This window comes from Lipophrys pholis (assembly GCF_963383615.2).
Source record: "Lipophrys pholis genome assembly, chromosome: 15".
NCBI lineage: Eukaryota > Metazoa > Chordata > Actinopteri > Blenniiformes > Blenniidae > Lipophrys > Lipophrys pholis.
Window position 1 is genome coordinate 14,859,508 of NC_137642.1, and position 21,663 is coordinate 14,881,170.

Genomic DNA, 21,663 nt, shown 5'->3' on the forward strand with positions numbered 1-21,663 from the left:
AGATATTTTTTTCCTGAATTAAGCTTAAAGAAATCCTGCGTTCTTGAGTGAGATATTTTTATTTTTAATCATTTTGGAAAAAATTTTTTTGCCTGCTCACTTCTTCCTGGATCGCTAGATGTGATCTGCATGTTTGATTCGTCTTTGGGATGTCACTCCCTGAAGCACAGACACTGCCCCTCCAACTGCAGTCGAGGCTTTTGACCTGCAATCAGTGGAACTCAAAACCACTCACTTATATAAGCCGAAGCTTCAGATATATGGTGCTAAACAAAGCAAAAAATGTGCCAACTTAAAAAAAAAAAAAAAGCTATAGATAAAATTCTCCCAATAATACCAAGTAGGAATCGCAACATTTTTCCTTCTCAGCACGCTTGCAGTCAGTTTTTTTTAAGGATGTCTGCTGGCAGGTTTATTCCAAACATGAAAGCTCCCGTCTCTTCCTGTAACCCCAAATAGATTCCACTACTTTACAGTTCTTCTATATGCCACAGAGTTCCTGATGACATTGTCTGTGTGGTTGGTGTTGTTTGCTGCAGTATACATTTGAAGCAAATTAAATGATTTCTGATTGTATTACTCAAAAGCTACCCAGAGTATAGAGTACAATTTTACAGACCTTTTTAAAAAAATCTTTAACCAAAATGAAAAATGACACATAGCATTAGTTAAAATTGATTTGAAAGATTGAATTTTAGGGTCTATCCTTATGATATCCAAATAGATGTCTTGTTGCTTTACTGCTACAAATGTTTTTTTAACTTGTTTTTAACTGCATTTTTAACATGTGTTTTGTACAGTGTCCTTGAGTGTTTTGAAATTAAATGTATAATTATTGTTATTATTATTGTTATTAGATGTGTTTTCTGATGAGACATATTGAGACATTAAAGTTAGTCTTTGTTAGTTAGTTCATTCGAACCTTTCAAGATGTATTTTTAATATATTTTCCGCCACCTTTGCTGAAGATGTTAAAACTGTTATTTAATAAAAAAATTTATTCTCCTGAAAGAATCACCATACAATAGTAGAGTATGTTCCAATTGACATTTTCTACTTAAATACACATTGTTAGTTATGTTTACAAATATCCGTGGACTTGTCATTGCCCTGCATGTTTCCTTTTGTTGGTGATTTTTCGCTTCTTCTTCTTTTCATGTCGTATTTGGTCTTTATGCGTTATTCTAACATGGAATATAACACCAGGTGAAACTATCCCCGCCAGTCATATGCTTGAAAGCAAGTCAGTAACCAAGTGCATCACTGTTCCTAATTTTTTGTTTCATTGCTTTCAGGGCTTTTGTTCCTCTCAAGGCGCCACCCAGCCAGAATTCTACTCAGTGGGACAAAGTGCAGTACCTTTTTGAGGAACTGGGAAGTAGTAGTAAGTTAAATCACATCCTGTTAGCTTCAACTTTTTTTTCCCTACTTGTCAGATTTTATTTTCCTGAACACATTTTGAGTCCGTCACTCCAGTCTTATAAACATTGCATTACTAAAGGGTTACATTCTTAAATCTGCATCCATGCCTGAGTCTGCTATCCAGCTATTTGAACCAAAGTATAAAGTAAGAGTGCAGTTTCGTTTAGATAACTTAACAAGCTCATTTCAAGATGCTGTGTAATGCCAATCAAACAAAAACATACGTGACCCTGCAAACAGAGTTCATGAGTTGTAAATCGTGTTTTTAGCCTATTGAAGTACTGGTGGGGACTGTTTTTGCAGCCTACATACTCCCTCAGCTCCCCCGTCCTCTTCACAAGTCAGAACCTTTACCGACTGTTTTCACAGCAGGTTCCCTGCTGGGCTTTCGTCATATACAGCGTTACCTCACACGGCTTCTTTTCATTTTCAGAAGGCTTTCCTTCCACCCATTGCTATACTGATTAATAATTGACACTGACAAGAAAGAACAGCCACAAAGGGAACTTTAATACAGAGGTTATTATAATACACCGCCACATTGTACGCAGCTTTATCTCCTGAACCATAGCAGTACTACCACTTTATTTTATTAGATCAAGTTTAATGCAAAATAAGATCAGTCAAATGTCTTTTTTTAACTAAAACCGAGCTGAAGACTGGAGCTCCATCCACATGAAAGGAGGCTTTTCCAGCCAACCATCCCAGGACAGAAGCTTATGTGCTAAATTATTAAGAACCTCAAAATGAACCAAAAGGTCTTTGTGTTCCAGGCTACACTGACTTTGTGTAGTAGTTTTAATGTTTATTCCCAATTAGTTTTGTAAAGCTCTGGTCTGAATTCTTGACGGTACTTTTAAAATTGTATTCATCATGTAGTGATTTGCACAATCCCCGCAAAGGTTTTTCCTCGTCTTTCTTCGTATGACCGAACATAGCTTGCTAATCATGATAGAGCTGATCTTAAATAGTAATAGAGGTTTTTTTTTTTTTTCCTTTTAAGTATTTCTATCCTCATATTTTTGGATTTGATTGCCATGAATTGTAGTGAGAAAGGCTGCTATTAACTAATGGACTCGTTTCTGTACTGATGTCAGAAAGAGGGCGCCTTCCCCAACCCTAAAAATCACGTTTTAATGATATGATGTGCGGCTATGCTTTGATTTTTCCAGAAATACTTCACTTAACTCATGAACCGTGTCCCAAAATCCAGGAATAGAAAATTTTAAAAAAATCTGAACTGATCTGGTTTTGTACCTTGTCGTGTTTGGTGTTGACCACATTGTAGAAACACCTCCCATGGGCTTCTTCACTTGTTGAACAATCCTCATGAATATGCTCATTGAAATGAAGGCGCATTGCCAAATGTGAACTCTTAACAGTCCTTTGGCCTTTTGCCATCTCAGGATCAAGGAGGAAGTTGAACCATCTGCCTCTCCGCATAATAGTGGACCCCTACATGCTCTCCCTAACCTTCCTGCTTTGGCACAGGAGGAAATTGCTCGGCTGCTGAGGAAATGTGAAGCTCATCCTTTCTCTAATTCCCTGTCTCTCCACTCTCCAGATGGGAGGTTAATTGTGTAAAGAAAAGGCACTTTGGCCACATAACCCTCCAGACTGTGTCGCAACAACTGTTCATTAAGGCCCGTACATCTTCAGTGGCTCCAGCATTGCACGGGTTTCAACAATCCAGTGGTACCTGAATGTACTTCAGATCAGTAGCTCTTAATGTTGTTATTCCGGACCCTACAATGCAATCTTGTATTTTTGGTCACGCTTCACGGGGGAGTGAAGTGGGTGGTAGTCCAGCACACTTAACTTGTCCTGCCTCTTTTTCCCGGCTCCAGCAGTGAGAAAAGAAGTAATAAACTCATGACCCTGACATACACATACACACATGTATATCCAGTGTGGACAAGCAGGTCTCAAACATAGCAGTGATATATTATACCTAACCCTGACTCACATGGGACATGGAGATATTATCATGCCATCTGTGATGACAGATGTTACACTTAATGAATCTGAATCATAAATAGATAAAAATAAATACATTGAAATATTTTTCAAGCTCGAAAAAGATTTCCTTTGCTTACCTTGGAGTCTCTGTCAAACGATCACATAAAGCGTTTTAGATGACCAGCAGCACAATCTGTGTTGCTAAATAGTTTTTTAAATATATTATATAATATATTTACACATAGTTTGACAAGACCTTAACTTCCAAAGGATATAATTACACAGCCCTGGATTATCTAATTGCTCTTCATTGTCATGTGTGAAACTCAACATCAAACACACTTTAAAGTTAGTTCGCTGGTTTTTCTTTTGAAGCATTACTAGGGTTTTTCTGCATTTAGCTGATGTGTTCTCCCCCTCGCTCTTTTTATAAACACTGTGAATACATGGAAATCTGATAATCTATTCATCAAAATTCTCCAGATTAACACTGAGCATTAAAACAATTTTTTTTAGACTTCACATTTACATGTACATAGTAATGAAGTGTGACTCTACTTCTTAAGGTAATATTTTATTGGATGAGTGCTTGTGCATAATTTTGTTTTGTCAAGTTTGCACCTCATCACAAGTTAATTACTGATATTCAAGCAACTGAAAAAAACAAAAAAAAACCCACATGGATCTAGTTTTTCCTGATCTCTTGCATATTTCTTGATTTATTGTTCACTGTAGTTGTTTCAGAAATCAGCTTTATCGTTATTACATTTTCAATAATTAATGTGAATATTTGTATCTTTGTAGAAACTTAAATTTTCAGTACTGGCCCATGTTTTCAAAATTGTGTATGTATATATATATTTAAACTAAATATCAACTGAAACACAAAAATACTTAGCTACCCCATTTCTCCAATTTACTTGTGCAAAAAGTAGACCGGTGATAAGTCATCCAACTTTGTTTATTTCTGTGCATGCTGTTTGACGGCTCTATGTGGTTAATGGTGCTGCATTGCTCCAATGTCTTCCATCACTTGAATGTACAGCTTCCTCCTGGTTACCTTTGATGATTTTACCACTCCTTGGAAATATGCTGCTCAGGCTAAGAGTGCTCCTGAATAAATACCTTTCTTTACAGGAGCCTGAAGGGCTACATGCAGGGTGAGATAGGAGCTAACTCATTCCATTGCTGGTGGAATCAAAACTGTACAGATGTGGAAGCCCCGCTGATAATAGACAACATTCCCTATGTTTAATCCCCGGAAAATCTGCTCAAGAAACCTAGGAAGTCTGGCAGCAAACATCTATCCTTCGCTTTGTGCAGAGTTCACGAGCAGAATGTTCTCTATGCAGAACATCAAGCTATTGTCTACTTTACCAAGCTCACCACTAAACAATGGCAGCAAAATCGCAATGAAACGCTCGGGAATAGGAAACGCGTATTCACATGTTAATGTTCTGCCCAGCTGTCAGACTTCAAAGTTTTGTTTTTGCATACAATACAATAGGGAGCAGGTATATAATTTATCTCCATTTTCCACCCCTTTGTCCTGCTGCTTGTGAAATGCCTGTAAAAGAAAGTGATAAATGATATAAACAGCACCAATTACACATGCCCTGAATACTGACTTAATATCCCCAATAAAATGACACTGTCAAAGAGAAAGGCAAGCAGAGAGCCACCTATGCCGGTGTTGACAGGTGGGCTGGGTTTTATGAAGTTGCTGCTGAGAGGATGTGGGATATCTATAAAGGGACAAATGTGTGGCTTTTTACGTGGAGCCCTATGACAGGTGGGATCTTGACAGGGGAGTGAGGCAATCAGTCTCTTCATCAATCCCTGTCTTCCTCCTCCAACTCTGACAGCTGGTGTGACACCTACTGTTGCCCTTGCCTGATGGGTGGTCCTCTTTCTGCCTCAATCAAAGGTGACACACATCAACTGAGCCTACATATATTGAACGGCCCAGCTGTTTAAACACTTATTGTGATCAATGCACAAAAAGACAACGATGACAAAAACGGTTGACCAGATGTTTCTCCAAAAGGGGACCGCGCATTCATTAAACTCAGAAGTTAAAACAAGGACTACCCGCATACCAGCGTAGTGCATTGTCCTTGTCCAAGAGAATGACATGGCTCCCTGGTGCTTCCAAGATAATTAATTTCCTGATTATTCCCTTTAAGAACATTACCACAGACACGGATCCTTGCAGTTGATAATGGGCTACAATCTGTAACATCAGCTGTGCAGTTGTTTAGTGTTTGAGTGTGATCAAGTCTTAAATTTCTTTCACTTCTCGGCTTGTTATTTTGTTTGAGGTTAAGCATTTTCCTGGGGCATCCCCCCCCCCCCCCCCCCCCCTGCAAAACATCAAAAACATTGACAATTTCTACTCAACTAACACACTGAATTATTCATCTAGAAAAATACAGTGATTTAAGATTGTTCATTTGCAAGTTTTGGGGAATCACACAAGACATTTTATATGTTTAATAAAAGTGATTAGGGGAAGTATTAGGCGCCACGACAGATTCATATTAAGCGTTTGTTTAAATCTCCCACCCAAACACGGGATTTGCCAAGAAAATAGATGTGAACTGCTTTGAATTTCCTAGTTTCCCACAGAATTGAAACATTTTCTAATCTAAAGTTTGCTGTGTGTGCTCAAACTTTCATCCATCAATTTATCAATCTTTTTCACCCCCTTCATTCAACATTCAACCAGAGCCTCCAGAGAAAGTCCTCATGCACAGATCCACTGTTTCTTTCTATAGATTGCTTTCCCAACTACGCAGAATAATTAAATACAAATGCTCTTTTTGGACAGTTTTCACCGATTTATAGTTTGAGATGGAGAACATTTCTACTGTTCTTAGATTCTGTCTACTTACATTAGAAAGCTTCACATCAAATACCATGGATCACACCTACTGAAGATGGCAATTTCTTCCATTGCAAATGTGAGGTGACAGTAGGATTCGTTAGACACACTCACACACACATTTTTTGCGAAGTTTTGGCATTTGCAACCAAAAAATAAACAAAATGAACTCCTGGCGCTTTTGAAATGAATAGTAAATGACAGGCAGTGACAGGTTTCCAAATGTAATGAGATGGTCAAATTGTTTGAAACCTTTCCACTGGACTATTTACAGCAGTGTGACAGTAACATTCCACAACCTCTGCATTACCTTATTGACAAATACAGTTTAGAAGAGAGTTGGAAAGTTAATCTTGCTCAAAACATGTCAGCCGGATTAGTGGCTCAACTTTGGGTCTCTCCTGAGTAACGGTAGGTACACCCTCGACAAGGTGACCAGGGAGACAGACGGTACTACATGTGCTGTAGGAGGAGACCCAGAGAAAAACCTATGCACAGGAAGAACACGCAAACTCCACACAGAACTGACGGACTCAAATATAGGATATTCTTGCATTGAGTTGAGTGTGCAGCCCCCATGGCTTCACCTTGTAACAGACACCTAAATTAAATATCGTTAACACACTCTCTGTGAAATTTGTTGTTTGCACTTATGGTTCAAAGTTACTCAGTACCTCTTTTTGAAGTGTTCTAAATGCTGTCCTGATTTTCCACCTGCAGCTGGCCTGCTTGCGCTGTCCTTCTCCATCAGCACCTTGACCTTGATTGGCATGTTGGCAGTGATCACTTACACGGTGAGTAGAGACCTGAGACACGTGGCCGGTGCTGTTTTATATACCCATTGGAGCGAAATATGTCTGTATGGTAATTAAGTAATCATCCAACGGGGCGATATACAAATCTTGCCAACTCTTCCCTGCAATAAGATCTGTGGTCATTGAGGCATCTGTCTTATAAAATGCTTGTGGCGGCTGTGGAGAGAGACTGAACAGAATATTGTCTCATTAACAGTATGCTCTAAAATATATTTTTTAAACGACAGTGTAGTTTCTTTAAGTTTTTGTGCACAAATGGATTCCCATATTCTGGGTTGCGAAGCCTTAATGATGAAGTGGCCTTTCAAAATTCGTATTGCCTTGTGGTTTTTAGAGCGCTGGCACTCAATTGCTCAAATTGCCCAGACTGCTGTCTTTTCACCTCAGCACATGAGACTTTTGCATGATGTATTGGCTCTCCTTGCAGGCTTATCAACCACTTATCTGCTGTCTATTTATATATATAGATCTACCTCAGTGTCCATTAATATATGCCTATATTTTGATACCCTCAGCATTCTGCGGTTTTTCATTTTTTTTCCTCGATCACAAAAATAAAAATTGACTTGTTAATGCTGTCCATTTGTCATAGCTGTTATCTTGGTAACTAGACTGTGAATTTTCCCTGGAGCTGGTAGCGCCTGTGTCAGAGTGAAGTAACACAGAGCAGTGTCTACTGGGAAAAATACTACTTTGGTATCAACCCAGCGAGTGTGAGGTAAATTGACAGGCAGTGTTAATCTTTACCGTTTCTGGTGAGCTCAAAGAGTCTCTATTTGACAAATTACACAACAATTGAATGTGGAGCCCTTAATGAATAATACACAACCTACTCAAGTAAGTTGTAGAAACAATCTCCCTTTAGGACATATAATCCATCTCAGCTGGGATTTTATCCACTGTTTTCTCACTTTCCCCCCCAACACTTTACTAAAGAGCGTATAATTACCGAGTACATTTTCAGGATGGAAGTGTGCTCAGATTTAGTGTTAGCCTATGTTGCTACGGATGCTGCGTATGCCTCGTGGGAGTCAAAACCCCCAGTGTGTGCTTGTTTTTCAAGTTCTTTGTTTTGAAGAAGTCAATCAAAGAAATCGAGCCTTTGGGTACCAACAGCAGCTGCCCCTCCTTTCTTTTTTTTTTTTTCCTTTTTCTTTTCACTGACTGAATGCAGACACACTTTTATCTTTCTCTCGATCCCCACTTCAGCTGTATGTGTGTATCTAATAACTACAAGCAGGAAAACTGTTCTTTGTGGCAACCTCCCCAAGAATCTGTGTGATTTATCATCTGTTACTATCTGTTACTCCAAAGCCTGATTAACTTAATGGAATCCAAGTCATGTGCTCTGTGAGCAACAGGAATGTTGTCCATGACTCCCGTGCAAATTTATCACCAACCGCTGTGCGGACCAAGGCCTTCTGCTGTTAATGCAAGCAGCTATGTGACGTAAACAGTATATAACACTGCTGCCTTGAGCACATAAAATTGAGAGGAAAAAATTAAGAAGATCGTAGGTTGTGTCCTTTGCTTTCGTTTTTTCCCTGTGCACACATACTCATATTCAAAATAGTTTCATGCACCACAAGCAAACACTATCTTTCAGTACCTTTACATTTGGTGTCCAATTCCAAATGAAAGCTAAAATGTTTGCTTCTTCTTGAAAATAAGTTTTCTTATCGCCTATGCAGATGATGTAGATATACCAAATGAAGATTACATTTACCCCAGTTTTTATCTTGGGTGAAACACTCTGTATTCATCTTTTACTCCGTGCCAAGGAATTGTCAAAAAATGTTACTCAGATTAGGTATTTTCTCATCATATTGCCCACTTTTCTCTTCCTGGAAAACTGTGGTTGATGTCTAATGGCTCACTATGCACTCCAGGGTGATCACTAACTTTGCAACCAATAGATATGCATAAGCAGCTTCTGCAACAACAGCATCAGCAGCAGCGCCATGGGCTTCTGATCGCTGTTACAGGTGTGTAACATACAATTGGATGTGTGGACATCCCCTTTTACTTTGAAGCATTTTTAACTGGAAACACTTGGATATACAGATGGAGATATAGCTCCAATAATTACTTTATATAAATCTTTTAGTACAGACATAAGTTTTATCCAAACAAATTCTATTAGCACACTCTAAGTATGATTTCATACTAGTTACTCAGCTATTTATTTTGCAGTTGTTTGTTGTTTTCTCAGTAAAAAAAAAAAGAAAATGATTAAAGAAATTTGAAGGCTTGTAATTATTGCATACCTCAATCATCTGCTAATTATTGAAAATACATGCCATTTCACTCTGTGCTGTGCGCATGCATATTCCCTCTATGTTATTGCACTCAGTGCGTGATTGTACCCAGCAGTGACAAGATGAGACTGATCAGAGGCATCTCGAAACTCATGCATCATGTAAAGTCCTTTGCCTTCATTTAAAAGCCTGGCCAGCATAATGATTAATGACTTTCACGAGTCTTTCTTTTGTAGCCCTAATGCCTGTTGATGTATTCACAGACCGTGAGATTGACCTGGGTAAACGGGCTTTCTAAGCAACCTGTATGATTATATGCACTTATAAATGTACGCCTGTGGTTTAACTTATATATACAGGTGTGCTGATCAGCAAATGTTTCACATAAATTTCATTTCTAGTATGAGACAACAACTACAGTATATAAGCATGACATCAATTATTGTTATAGGCTTTGTAACTTCAATTACTTCAAACAAACTAGCACTGATGGGTCAAACTTAAGAAATTCACACACCACTGATTGTTGATGGCACCGTGGGAAGTCTGTTACTCTATCCCAGGAGGCCTTTGCATAACATGGTTGCCATTTGAAGTGATATAGACTTAAGAATAATTAATTTTATGACACAAGAGTCAGTGTATGACAAGTGCTCCTGCTTATCAAATAAGAAAACCCTCAACCCAGTTTAACTTTTTTCCCCTAAATAATTTTTTGGAAATTTCATTTCATTTTTTTACTGTATCGACGATTCCATGAGCTAAATGTTTCACTTTTAATAACTGCAAGAGATACTTGGCAAGCTCTGGCAACTCCTACAAACTGTTAAGATAAGCTTAGCTTCCTCACGTCTGCAGTTGGAGGGATGCCACAAAAACATTGGTTTTCTTCTTGTTAGAGATGTAGATGTACAAAATGTGCAGCATTAAAATGGTTTGTCATTTGTGACCTATGTAGTTTGTGTAGGAGTTAAATGTTATGCTGGACCAAATTGCAGAAGCTAATATTTGAACATCAACTTATTGGCACTTTCATTGTTTCACTTTTACACATTCTGAACAGATGAATTAATATGGATCCCATTAGTTATTGAGTGCAATGTTTCTACTTCGTACTTTTATCTGCTAACATATAGTACAGTATATATATATATATATATATATATATATATATATATATATATAGTATGAGGCCTACATCTACATTTCAGCTCCACCTCACCAATTGTAGATCCCTTTTAGTTAACCGTTCCTGTCATTATAAATAGTAAAATTGACTTGACTTATATAGTGCATTTTTTTTTTTCAAATACTTAAGCAAACTCTGGCATCCCAATCCTGACTGTTGCCATGCAATACGCTTGACCTCCAATGGAACCAATTCATGTTTCAGCGTGTTGCCTAATGACCCTTACAGCAGGTTGAGATGGGGGATCGAACTCGCAACCTCGCTAATAGACAACATCCTCCTCTATCAACTGATCCACAGCCTCCCACATTGTAACCACATCATGCTGTTTGTGCTCCCATCGAGTAAAGGTTGGTGCTTTGAGTGGATGAGATGGACTTTACATTTTATTTGAAAAAAAAAAAAGTATATTGATTTTAATTGAACATGCAAATGGGAAAATGTAAGCATTTCTGATAGCACATATGTCGCAAATACTTCAAATAATACACTGCATCGCAAAAATCATTACACCTATGACAGATCCACAATAATATCCAAATTCTGAATACTGTAAGAAGTCCACTTTGTCATGCTTTTGTTTGGAAAGTATCCTTTACCTCCATCTATTGTTGAGGTATTTTGCGGCTTCAAATCCAATTGTCTCAACCTTTGACTCAAGTTCTACTGCAGGTTTTCATGGTCTTGTGGGGTTTGTTTTATTCTCTATGTTTTACTTGAACGTTAAATTATTTTAGATGGCACTCTATGATTAAATTGAATTGAGTCAGATTTTAAAACTTATCATGGGAAAAATATCTTAAATAATTTACTGCAGGTGTGTTGAGGGGCCTCATGATCATTTTGTGCATTCAGATCTACCTACCCCACAACAACAGTGGCCATCGTGCTGAAGGCGTCTCTGCTCTTTGGATGGGTAAAAGGCTCAAATACCTAGATTGTCATGTAACAGGATCAGGAATGTACACAGCAAGTAGCAGCTTGATGTATTGACAAGAACTTTTATTTATTTATTTTTTTTACCAAGCATACATACTCCTTCTAATTATTGCTTTTCTTGCACGCGTTGTTTTCATTCAATAATTTACATCTGATTGTAAACATGTTAACATGTCAATATGGCTCTAAATAGGTTGTAATGAAGTTACAATTGCTGTGAGGCCACAACTAAATCAACCATAATAATAGACTGTGAAGTGTCCTTGACACCATGTATCTAATTCCCTGAAGATTGAATGTTGTTGACCATGAAGGAGACAAATAGTCTTTAAAGCTTCTTCGAAATGGCCAAGGTTGGATTTTTTCCTTCTTTTTTTATGTCTCTTAATGTGAAGTTAATCATGTTTATTGCTGAGTTTGTGCTCTGCTTCTCAAAGTGTGATTTCATGATTTAACAGATGCTATGCAGTTCTGGCCACATGCAGGCGGGAACTTTTGTCCTTGTTATATATAAATATATTCAAAGTATATAAAATGATTGAATGCCAATCATATGCATAAAATCGTACCTTTAGACATTTTGAAATATGAATTTTCCCCCATCTTTCTCTACAATGGTTCAGTCCATATTTCCAGTAGAATACTGCAAAAAGTCCATAGATACAATGGAAGAGTGTAATGGGTGACTAATCTCTAGTAATTTCCGTCTATACAAGACTCGCATGCAAAACAATCCATCAATCAACGTCATTTATACAGCAGAAATCATGCAGGTTAAGGACAAGAAAACTAATTTTACTAGTTAAGTGTAAAAAGAATACCAAATATTTCAGAGACTACAAGATTTTGAAAATAGCTTTAAAGCCACCAAGTGTAACATCAATTTTGTGTTAAGAATCAGATAAACCTAAATTTAAAGAAATATAGAATAAATAAATAGTCAGTAGGATTATTGGTTAATTAAATAGTTTTTAAAAAGTAATGCATTTCTCAAATGAAGCATTATGTTCTGATCCCAAAATACATTTTGTCATTACTTCTGTAATCTTTGGAATGTATTTAACCTCAACTAAACTTACTAATGTCATTAAATGGTTGATCTAAGCAGTTCAGTCCATTATCTTAAATATAATATGTCATTAAAAGTGTCTAATTGCTGCTCCCTTTCCCAGGGGTCGCTGCAGCAAGGCTTGACGCAACTTGACGCAATCAGAGCAGTTGGGCATTGTCGGCCTTGCTTAAGGACCCTCAGTGGGAGTTGAATCAGCAAACTTCCAGTTACAGGCTCTCCTCACTAACTTCTAAGCCGTCACTGCCCTAAATTTAAGATTTAGAAAAATATGAAAATAAAATATAGCCAGTATTCATATGGAGTTTCTTTGTCTCCTCCTCCTTGAATAATCGATTTTTCCAGTCATTGTAGTAATATTTTCAGGTTGGGTAAGTTCTTGTATGAGTGAGGCATTAAGAAAAGAGGGTATGAGTGCAAAGCTTGACACATTATCAACTGTAAAATAGTGTCAATATTTCACTGAAACACTGTTCCATTGGCTGAAGCTCACATGGAGGAGCAAGACGTGGCGAGGATGTCTTCAGTTGTCACGGCTCAAAATCGAAGGTGTAACTGTTACCTCAAATGACTTGTAGCACTAGACTGTTCTACATCAGGTTTCTGCAGCTTATCTTGTTCAACGCCCCCAAACTGTCTTTTCTAATAAAATGGCTGAGGAATATGTGGCAACACTGACAAATTTGTAGGCTTAATGGAAATGTGTTAAGTTGTAGCTCTCTTAATAGATTAGCTCTGTTTAATGGGATTATTTATAAATCGACATGTGCGCTGAGCAGTTTCTAACAGGTATGTTGGGCTGAGTTCTCTTTTTCAGTAGGTATGGAGGATGTAGGGGGAAAACTCCACAACCTCCTCTCTTTTTGGCTCCTTTATCACAAGCAGAAAGAGCAACAAAGAGGGGGCTTGTGCAGGAGACGTACTTCCAACTCGTTCTCCCTCTTCCCACTCAGCAGGCACATGACTCTCTCAATGATTTTTAGCCAGAAGCTGAAATCCCCCTACGACCAAACACACACACCCAAAGTCACACACACATTTTTATCCAAGACTCTTAAGTTATATCCGAGTATCATCCACCACAGTTGGTTTTAAAATAGCTTTAATAAGCATACAATAATATGTGAGCACTAAGAATATACACCCAGCAGAGGGACACCTGTGAGTGTGTGTGCGTGTGTTTGTTGTTGTTTTCTTTCTCTTATGTAGTTGCAGATTTGAGAGGAAAGGAAATGTTTCTCCTGGGATCTGGGACAGGTTTTCCTTTTATGAGTGTGTTTGATATTCGGGACATGCTCTGGCCTTAAGAGCTCCATGATTCATTGCAGGAGGCGACATTCGCCCATAGCAGACATCCACAGCAGAGACTAATAATAGTGTAGCCTGACTTAGTATCCCATGTGCTTTTCTTAATGCTACCTAACACTCAAAACCTAGTAAAAGTTGTTTCATATATATATATATATATATATATATATATATATATATATATGAAACAATATATATATATATATATATATATATATATGTGTGTATGTGTATGTATTTATGATGTTTTAGCATATGAGAGAGGGCAGTGTCTTTGACAGGGTTAAGAGTATCTTTGCACAAAAGGGCCCTTTGTTTTATTATGAACACATAAAATGGCACTTGTCCAAGTTGGTAACAGTGCGACTGCACAGTGGTTGAAAGAAAGCGTTGCCCTGTTGCTACTACTTTCATTTGTATTGATTTGTGTGTTTCCTGGTATTGAAGATGTCTCTAATTTTTAATTAAAGTTCAAACCTCTTTCAGGGTGATTAAAGACCACTGATGGCTCAGAGCACTTTATGAATCCCTCTCTCTTCAGTTGTTTATTTTTGTTGTTTTTTTTTCTGTCCTTGTTTGTCTGCATTGGTAAATACCACTATCCCATACTGTATGTGCACTGCCATTGTTTATTATTCATACACTCTTATCATTTATTTAGATTCACTATCTACTATCTAGCTTAAACACAACAAAAAAGACATATATTCAGTTAAATTCAACATTGATGGCACCTTGTTGCCTCTGCGTCCATCCCAGCTTTCGCCCCCTAAAATTATATTCATGAAAATTTCATTCAATCCTGGATAGAAGGTAGTGCTGTCACATGGGGGCACTGTTAAGCTGTAAATGCATGAGGGTGATATGAAGCAGTGATATCCACACAAAATGGTTGCAGCACATTCTCCAATAAACCTCAGCACAATTATAGATTCCACCATTTTAATCTTTTTTCCTCTACCAAAAATGACAGCCTGGGAGGCCAGGAACTATATGATTTGCTATGTGTGCGTTTACTTACCCTCATTTGACTGTTGACTGTCGTGTCTCACGTTGTGGTGGGCTCGCCATCCGGCAGGAGAAGGGTATGTGTGGGTGGGTACACGTGCCATATGTGCCATCTCACTCTGACAATAATGTGTGATTATAATGGTAGTTTTGCTCTGTCTTTCAGGCATACGGAATGTCTGTTATGCCTTTGAATCTGATAAAAGGCACACGGAGTGTGGCGTACGAACGCCTGGAGAACACAGAGGACATTGATGATGTTGAGCACCAGATAGAAAAGCTGAAGTCTAAGGTGAGCGCCATCAATTCACACAAAGCAGTCAGACGTGACAATAACAGTTAGACTTATGTACCAATTATCTTACGGCTTATTATTGAGTTAAAGAAGAGTATCATAGAACGAAAGCAAAGTGTGTATCTTTACTGTACCAATGTTTATTTTACTAAACATGATCGATGAATTGCAGTTCTTTCGTTTCACTTAGACACAGTTTGTACGATCAGCTATTCACTAGTAAGTTAACATGACCGGTTCACAACATCTGATCAGTTCTTCCATTGTTGATTTTATGCCCTTCTGTTTTTGCAGAGGACAAGTATAGTTAGCATTGTGCCTGCTGGCCTCTCAAACAGAGGCATCACAAGCAAAAACACAAATAAAGACACGTATTAGATGCTCTTAGTTGCCTGTGGCAACATCAAGTTGAATACAAATGACCAGTGGATTTGCCATTCCCTGTTTTGTGCCTTGTGAACACACACGCACTGCGAATGTTGTGTGTCTGTCATCAAGTTTTTAAACCATGTAGACAAAAAGGAAAACACAAGTACATTTGTTTAATGGGTAAAGAATATAGCTTCTCGTATTCTTAGAATCGTACAGGAGAGATTTTATCCCATTGTATATAACATTCCTGATTTCTTGGCATCAGTTTTATTCAATCTGAATTATGCAGACATCAGCATTTTAATGATACATACTGTATGCCCACACACGTTGACATAAATAACTATAAATGCCGGGTTAAATGTCAAGTGATTTTTCTTAATGGATATTCTTCACAATGGCCAGGAAGGTCAATAACCTATATATTTTCATTATTTGTGCGCTTTGCTTTAAACACCCTCATAAAGCTTCCAGCTATGTTATATGAGAAGAGAACATTCATCCGGCCATGCGTGTATTGATTCATTTGGTTATTTGTTGTTCTGCTTGCCAGTGTAAAGACGGACGTCCTCTGTCCTCGAGGGATAGACACAACCTGCAGGAGCTGGAGGGCAAACTCCAGGTCCTCCAGCGGAGGGGGAGACACCTGGAGATTGCAGAGAGACACTGCTGCACTAAAGTGGGCAGTGCTCTCAGACCTTTCAAGGTGAGTCTCCATTATGGAATTGGCTCCCATTCCCAGCAGTAAATGACACGTCCTGGCTGGACATTATTCCACACAAAGTCAAATCACGTGGATGTCTGTATTTTGAATGCAAAATACACAAACACAGTTACTCGCCGTGCCTCTGTTGTGACCTTGTTTCAATAATCACAGTTGGTTTAATTATTGTTAGAGCAGAAGTGGCTTTGGATGCACGACGTGTTAAAGTGTATGATTCATTTCTTAATAGTTGCAATATTTAGTGTATGATTAATTTCTTAATAGTTGCAATATTTGAAAATTAAAAATGTTGTGCTTTTATTTATTTATTTCATCTACTTTATCCTGAACATTTCCCTTGTTTCTAAATTCTAACCTGGACTGCTCTAGATTTACTTCCAGTTCTACTTTGCTCAACTGCATATTTACCTGACTCCCATGGGTAGTCTCTTCACCTAATTTACTCTCAAGTCTCTCAGGGAGTTTTACATTTGTCAGGCAGGATATCATGGTTCCCACAAGGTAAACCAAAGTACCAGTAGACATGAGCAGTTTTATTATGATGATATTCAGACTTACCTTTGGAGTTTCAAGGACAGCAGGGATCATAAAACATTGCTACTCTAAGGACACCTACACTAGATAAACAGACCCACATCTGGAGATGATGCAATGATGGACAAAATACAGAAGATTGAATAATACGCATCCCATCTTTGTGATGACAGCTTTAAAATCAATGATTTTTAACCTTTGCATTGGCCAATCATAATATTATAGTTCCAGGAAGTCTAACATCAGGACTTCAGAAAAGGGTACATACAAAAGATTTCTTCGGTTCATTTCTCAAAGTTACGTGCAAACATAATCAAATCTAAAATTAAAAAAATATTATTAGATTATTCCTTTTCTGGCACTATCAGAATAATTAAATATTATATGTAATTCTTATTGTCACTCATATTAGCAGCACGATTGTGTAACATACCCAGAAATTATGTAGTGTTTGGACAAATCAGCCCAGTACTGCCTTCCTCACATTAAATTTCTAAGTTATGAAAGTAGTATAACACATTTGTCTTAATGAGAAGACAGATTTAGCTCATCTGCGGCTATCTTATACATAATAACCATAATCATTTTTATTATTATTTGAAATGATTTGGGACTATTGGCTCTAGAGCACTTCAACATTCTAAAATCTTACCCTTTGTGTTTTCACTTATTCCTTTTTTAAATTGAATAGATTTCATATATATATATATATATATATATATCTTTCTCTTTACGATATCACTTCTAAAAACCTGATCAGCATTTGGTGACACATTTACATTTTTGTCACCTTGTTATACCATGCAGACAATACTCCTGTTACTCACTCACTCGGTGCTCCGGCTGCAGAGCTGATAGGAGAAGACTAATGTGGTTGGCTCAAGTGCCACTGTGATGATTCACTGCAATAATCTCCATATCCTCCCATATACATTTTGTATGACGCAAACTATCTTGGAGAGCTACATAGACGCACACAAATCCACCTCATGCCCACAGGAACAACAGTATTCGTCCTCAGTCTTTTTATATACAGTAGAGCTTTTCAATGGCAGCAGCTGTTGTGGTTTTGGTCACTTTTTATGTTAAGGACAACTTCCAGCGCCACTGTCCCTGTTCACGTTTTCCTTCCCACTGTTATTCATTTAAGGCATTTTTCTGCGCTGCAGGGTTGCGCAAACATTTTAAACCAGTGTCTGTAACAGTCTGTCTTTAACCACGGGGGTTGCTGCTAATGACAGTCCCCCGACTCAAATTTAAGCTGTAATGAGTTGGGAGATTTATTTACTGTATACCGAGAGACTGGTGTCAAAGCCAGATGAAAGTGATTTCACTTGCTCTCGTGTTTCTCAGTCACATGCTGTCCTTTTTATATCAATCTCAGAGTTGCACTAGTAATGAAATACTGAGCATATGGAACCTGACAGCTCAGAAGTGCTTCAACTTCACTGAATACTCAGTGGTTTCATTTCATTTACAGAAGAAATTGTGACAAATAACAAGCTTTTCGAGGGAAGCGTTGTGCTGTATATACTTCTCTTCATTAGAAAGTGATACCACCCAAACATTTAAGATATGAAAATATATGCCTCCTCCTTCTGATTTTAAAGAGTGCCTCTTTCCAAATGTGACAGCTTTTTTTCTTATTTGACTTTATAATCATCAAAGAGTTCACATAATGAAGTTACTCGCTTTTGTCTTCCTTCCTTCCTTTTCTTTTGTTAAATATGTTTTGTTTATATCAAAGCAATGTGATCAACAATAGTAGGAAAATAAGTGTGTTGATCATCAGCTTCTTGATTGTAATTGATGCTTTGCAGCAATCATTGAGGAATTATCTGAAGGGATGCTTTGTCAGATATAATTTGTTGTAGTCATTGATACGGATATGTCAGACAGTCGAACGTGTTTGATCAATGCACTTTTGCACATGTCTGATTACTGTTATTTGATGAGACAAGATAGCTTGTGATCTAAATTGTACTTTTTTGAAGATATCAAGTTAACAACGGAGACACACAAAAGATGATGTCAGACTCTATTCCCACAAAGCAAAAATAAATCTTACATTTAAAAAAATGCAAATAAGGTAACTACTGAATTATCCAGGACCCCATCTCCCACACTGTATCATGCTTAGAGGTTTACAAGGTTAGTTAAAAATGACTGTTACATCTTCCTGTGCTCCGTGGACTTACAAATAAATAATCTCTAAATATGTCAGTATCCATTCACAAACATTGATTTAGAGGTTTCCAGTGTTGAGTGTTTTTGCCACCATTAGGCAGGATAAAAAAGAGTCAGTTACAGGTTTTACAAGTCATTTAAGTTAGTAAAGTGTCCAAGAGTGGTACCTTAAATCTTTATGGAGATTAAGATATGAAAGAAGAAAGTTTATTAATACCATTGTATTATGTTTATCTAAAATTGCAAATTCATTGATTATAGCTTGGAAATATTGATTAAAAAAGGCTCTTACATCCCATTGTCACGTTCTATACAGTACTGAGTCGTACTTCTCCAGTATGACAAAGTTATTGCCCGGAATATGATTTACTTAATACACTCCCTGGTTTTATTATTGTTGTCCATGAAAACGAAAGCTGGGAGTTACTGAATATGTTCAGTTGCCAAATATAGGTTTCATCTCGGAGATTTAGAATATCTAGTAAGAAGAGTACTTCCTAACACATCCGAAAAATTCAATACGACTCCTCGTACGTTTGTTACTCGAAATACAAATTGCTTCCACCTACAAAATTCTCTCATAAGGGTTCACGTGGTTCTTTTCTTTGCTGGGGCTTGTATGAGATAGTCCAGTAACATGTTTCACCTCAAAGGCAAGCAGTTTATAGGTTTTATTGCCTTTTTGGCTGCCATCAGGCTTTTGCCTCCCTGGTTGAAACCTCCCTCTCCTATCTGGGCTGGGCCCTCCCATCTCACCTCCCCACCGCCCCCCTCCCCGTCACCATAGGCGGTGCTGCCAAACTGTGGCTGGCCATGCCATATGGTCTCTCCTTGACAAAAGACATGACAGCAAGGTTATATGTGTTGACCCACCAGATACACCGAACACATACATTTCTCTTTAGCTTGTTAGGCTGAAGAAGCTCAGCATTATGTGTTCAATGGTTAGAAAAACATCTAAAACCAGAAACCACTTCCTTGTGTTGATATTTATTTTTGTTTGTTGATTTGTTTATTTTCAGATAGTCCTGGGCATCTTCTTTATCCTGGTTGCACTGCTGTTCACGGTTGCACTTTTCATTTCAAAGTAAGTCATGATTACACAAAATTGCTCACAAAATACAGTGGACAACGCTGGGTAATACAAGCAACCACTGTGCTGAAATCTATTGTAATTGTTTTCTTCAGCTATATATAGTAATGTTGTACACAAAATTCATGTTTTGTTAATGTTTTGTTTTGTTTTTTTCCCTGTGCTTTCCAGTTTGGACAAAGCTCTACACTCCGCTGGCATCAGCACCGGGTTCATAATCTTTGGCACCAACCTCACCAATCCCCTGAATGAACTTCTCTTAGCCTTACAACCAGTGAGTCGCCTCTCATCCCTCATGTCCAAAAGATGATTATCTTCAATTAAGATATGCTTAAAGCCATATTTCCTTGTTTCCATCATCATTAAACCAAATGACGCATAATTTAAAAGCTTTATCACTGGCTATTCTTAAATGCACTCATAATAGTTTTGACGTGTGTGGGCATCAATATGCTGCAGATGAACTTTGAAATAACCAAAGCCACATCACAAAAGCAGCAACTAATTGCCTTAAATGTCACTTGGCAGTTTCTCACTTTTTAAATATTGTCTGATAGGCGTCACTGAAGTTTGACTAAATGCCATAAGACAACAATTTTCTTTTTTTAATTAGATAACGGGGTAATTATAAATACACAAGTCATTCTCCAAACGCCCTTTTGCTTTCTGCGGTATCTTCCAAATAACTGGCTCTTAGGGAGAAAAGAGAAAGAAAAAAGTCTAGCCACAAGTACCATACCCCTATCAGCCATAATATTATGCCAGATATTATGTGGGTCCCCGTTTGTTGCGACACAGCCCTGTCGGTATGTTATGGTATCTGGCGCTGTTTCCATGTAAGGATGTACGTGGTCTGCACCAATGCTCAGGTAGGTGGGAGGTGTCATTCAAAGATTCCCCAGCATCACATTGCCTTCCTTCCTCAGTGCATTAGAATTTGATGTCTTTCTTAGGTAAGCAGTGGACACACACACACACACACACATATCTGGCTGTTCGAGTGATGTAAGCAAAATGTATTTTATCTAACCAGGCCAACTTCTTCAGTTGCTCAGTGGTCCAGTTCTGATGCTCATGTAGCCACTGTTGGTGTGGTGGACAGCACTCATAATATTCTACAACCACGCTGATGCAAACTGCAATGCACTGTATATTGTTGCATCCCAGACAAACTCATAATGAGCGACAAGAGAGTGGACAGGGGTTTGGATACAAATCGCGTAATTTCATGTGAATAAAAGGTAGTGAGGTCAGGAGTTTCACTCATTTGTGCAGTGTGTTGATGAGTGGTGTGGGTGTTCATGGGAGTGTTGTCAGGGTGAAACCAAAAAGAAAAGCACAAAGGACAAACAACCAGCTGTGTGACATAAGAGAGCAGTAAGAGAATGAGTAGGCATGGCTTAAATAACATCAAGCGAGGGGCACACAGTTGCTGCCAATCAGCCCGATCTCCATCCCTGCCAGCAGTCCCCTGAAGAGAAAAACCCGTAACAATATTCTGACACTTTTTTTTTTTTTTTTTTTATCACAACCAGCATTAATTTCTGCAGCATGTTGAGCCACAGGGCTCATCTGTTTAATCAACCCTTTGCTCCCCACGTGCATCA

The 21,663-nt window shown here is 38.0% G+C and overlaps 1 protein-coding gene across 2 annotated transcripts in view; it reads left to right on the forward strand.

Annotated features, from left to right (window-relative positions):
• lmbrd1 (LMBR1 domain containing 1) overlaps window positions 1-21,663 on the forward strand; it is a 59,755-nt gene that overhangs the window by 16,223 nt on the left and 21,869 nt on the right. For both annotated transcript variants that reach the window (XM_080481560.1, XM_080481561.1), the window contains exons 6-11: window positions 1,296-1,384; window positions 6,986-7,059; window positions 15,018-15,143; window positions 16,072-16,224; window positions 19,986-20,050; window positions 20,228-20,330. In XM_080481560.1, coding sequence (XP_080337686.1) covers window positions 1,296-1,384; window positions 6,986-7,059; window positions 15,018-15,143; window positions 16,072-16,224; window positions 19,986-20,050; window positions 20,228-20,330 — 610 coding nt within the window. The remainder of the gene's footprint in view (window positions 1-1,295; window positions 1,385-6,985; window positions 7,060-15,017; window positions 15,144-16,071; window positions 16,225-19,985; window positions 20,051-20,227; window positions 20,331-21,663) is intronic.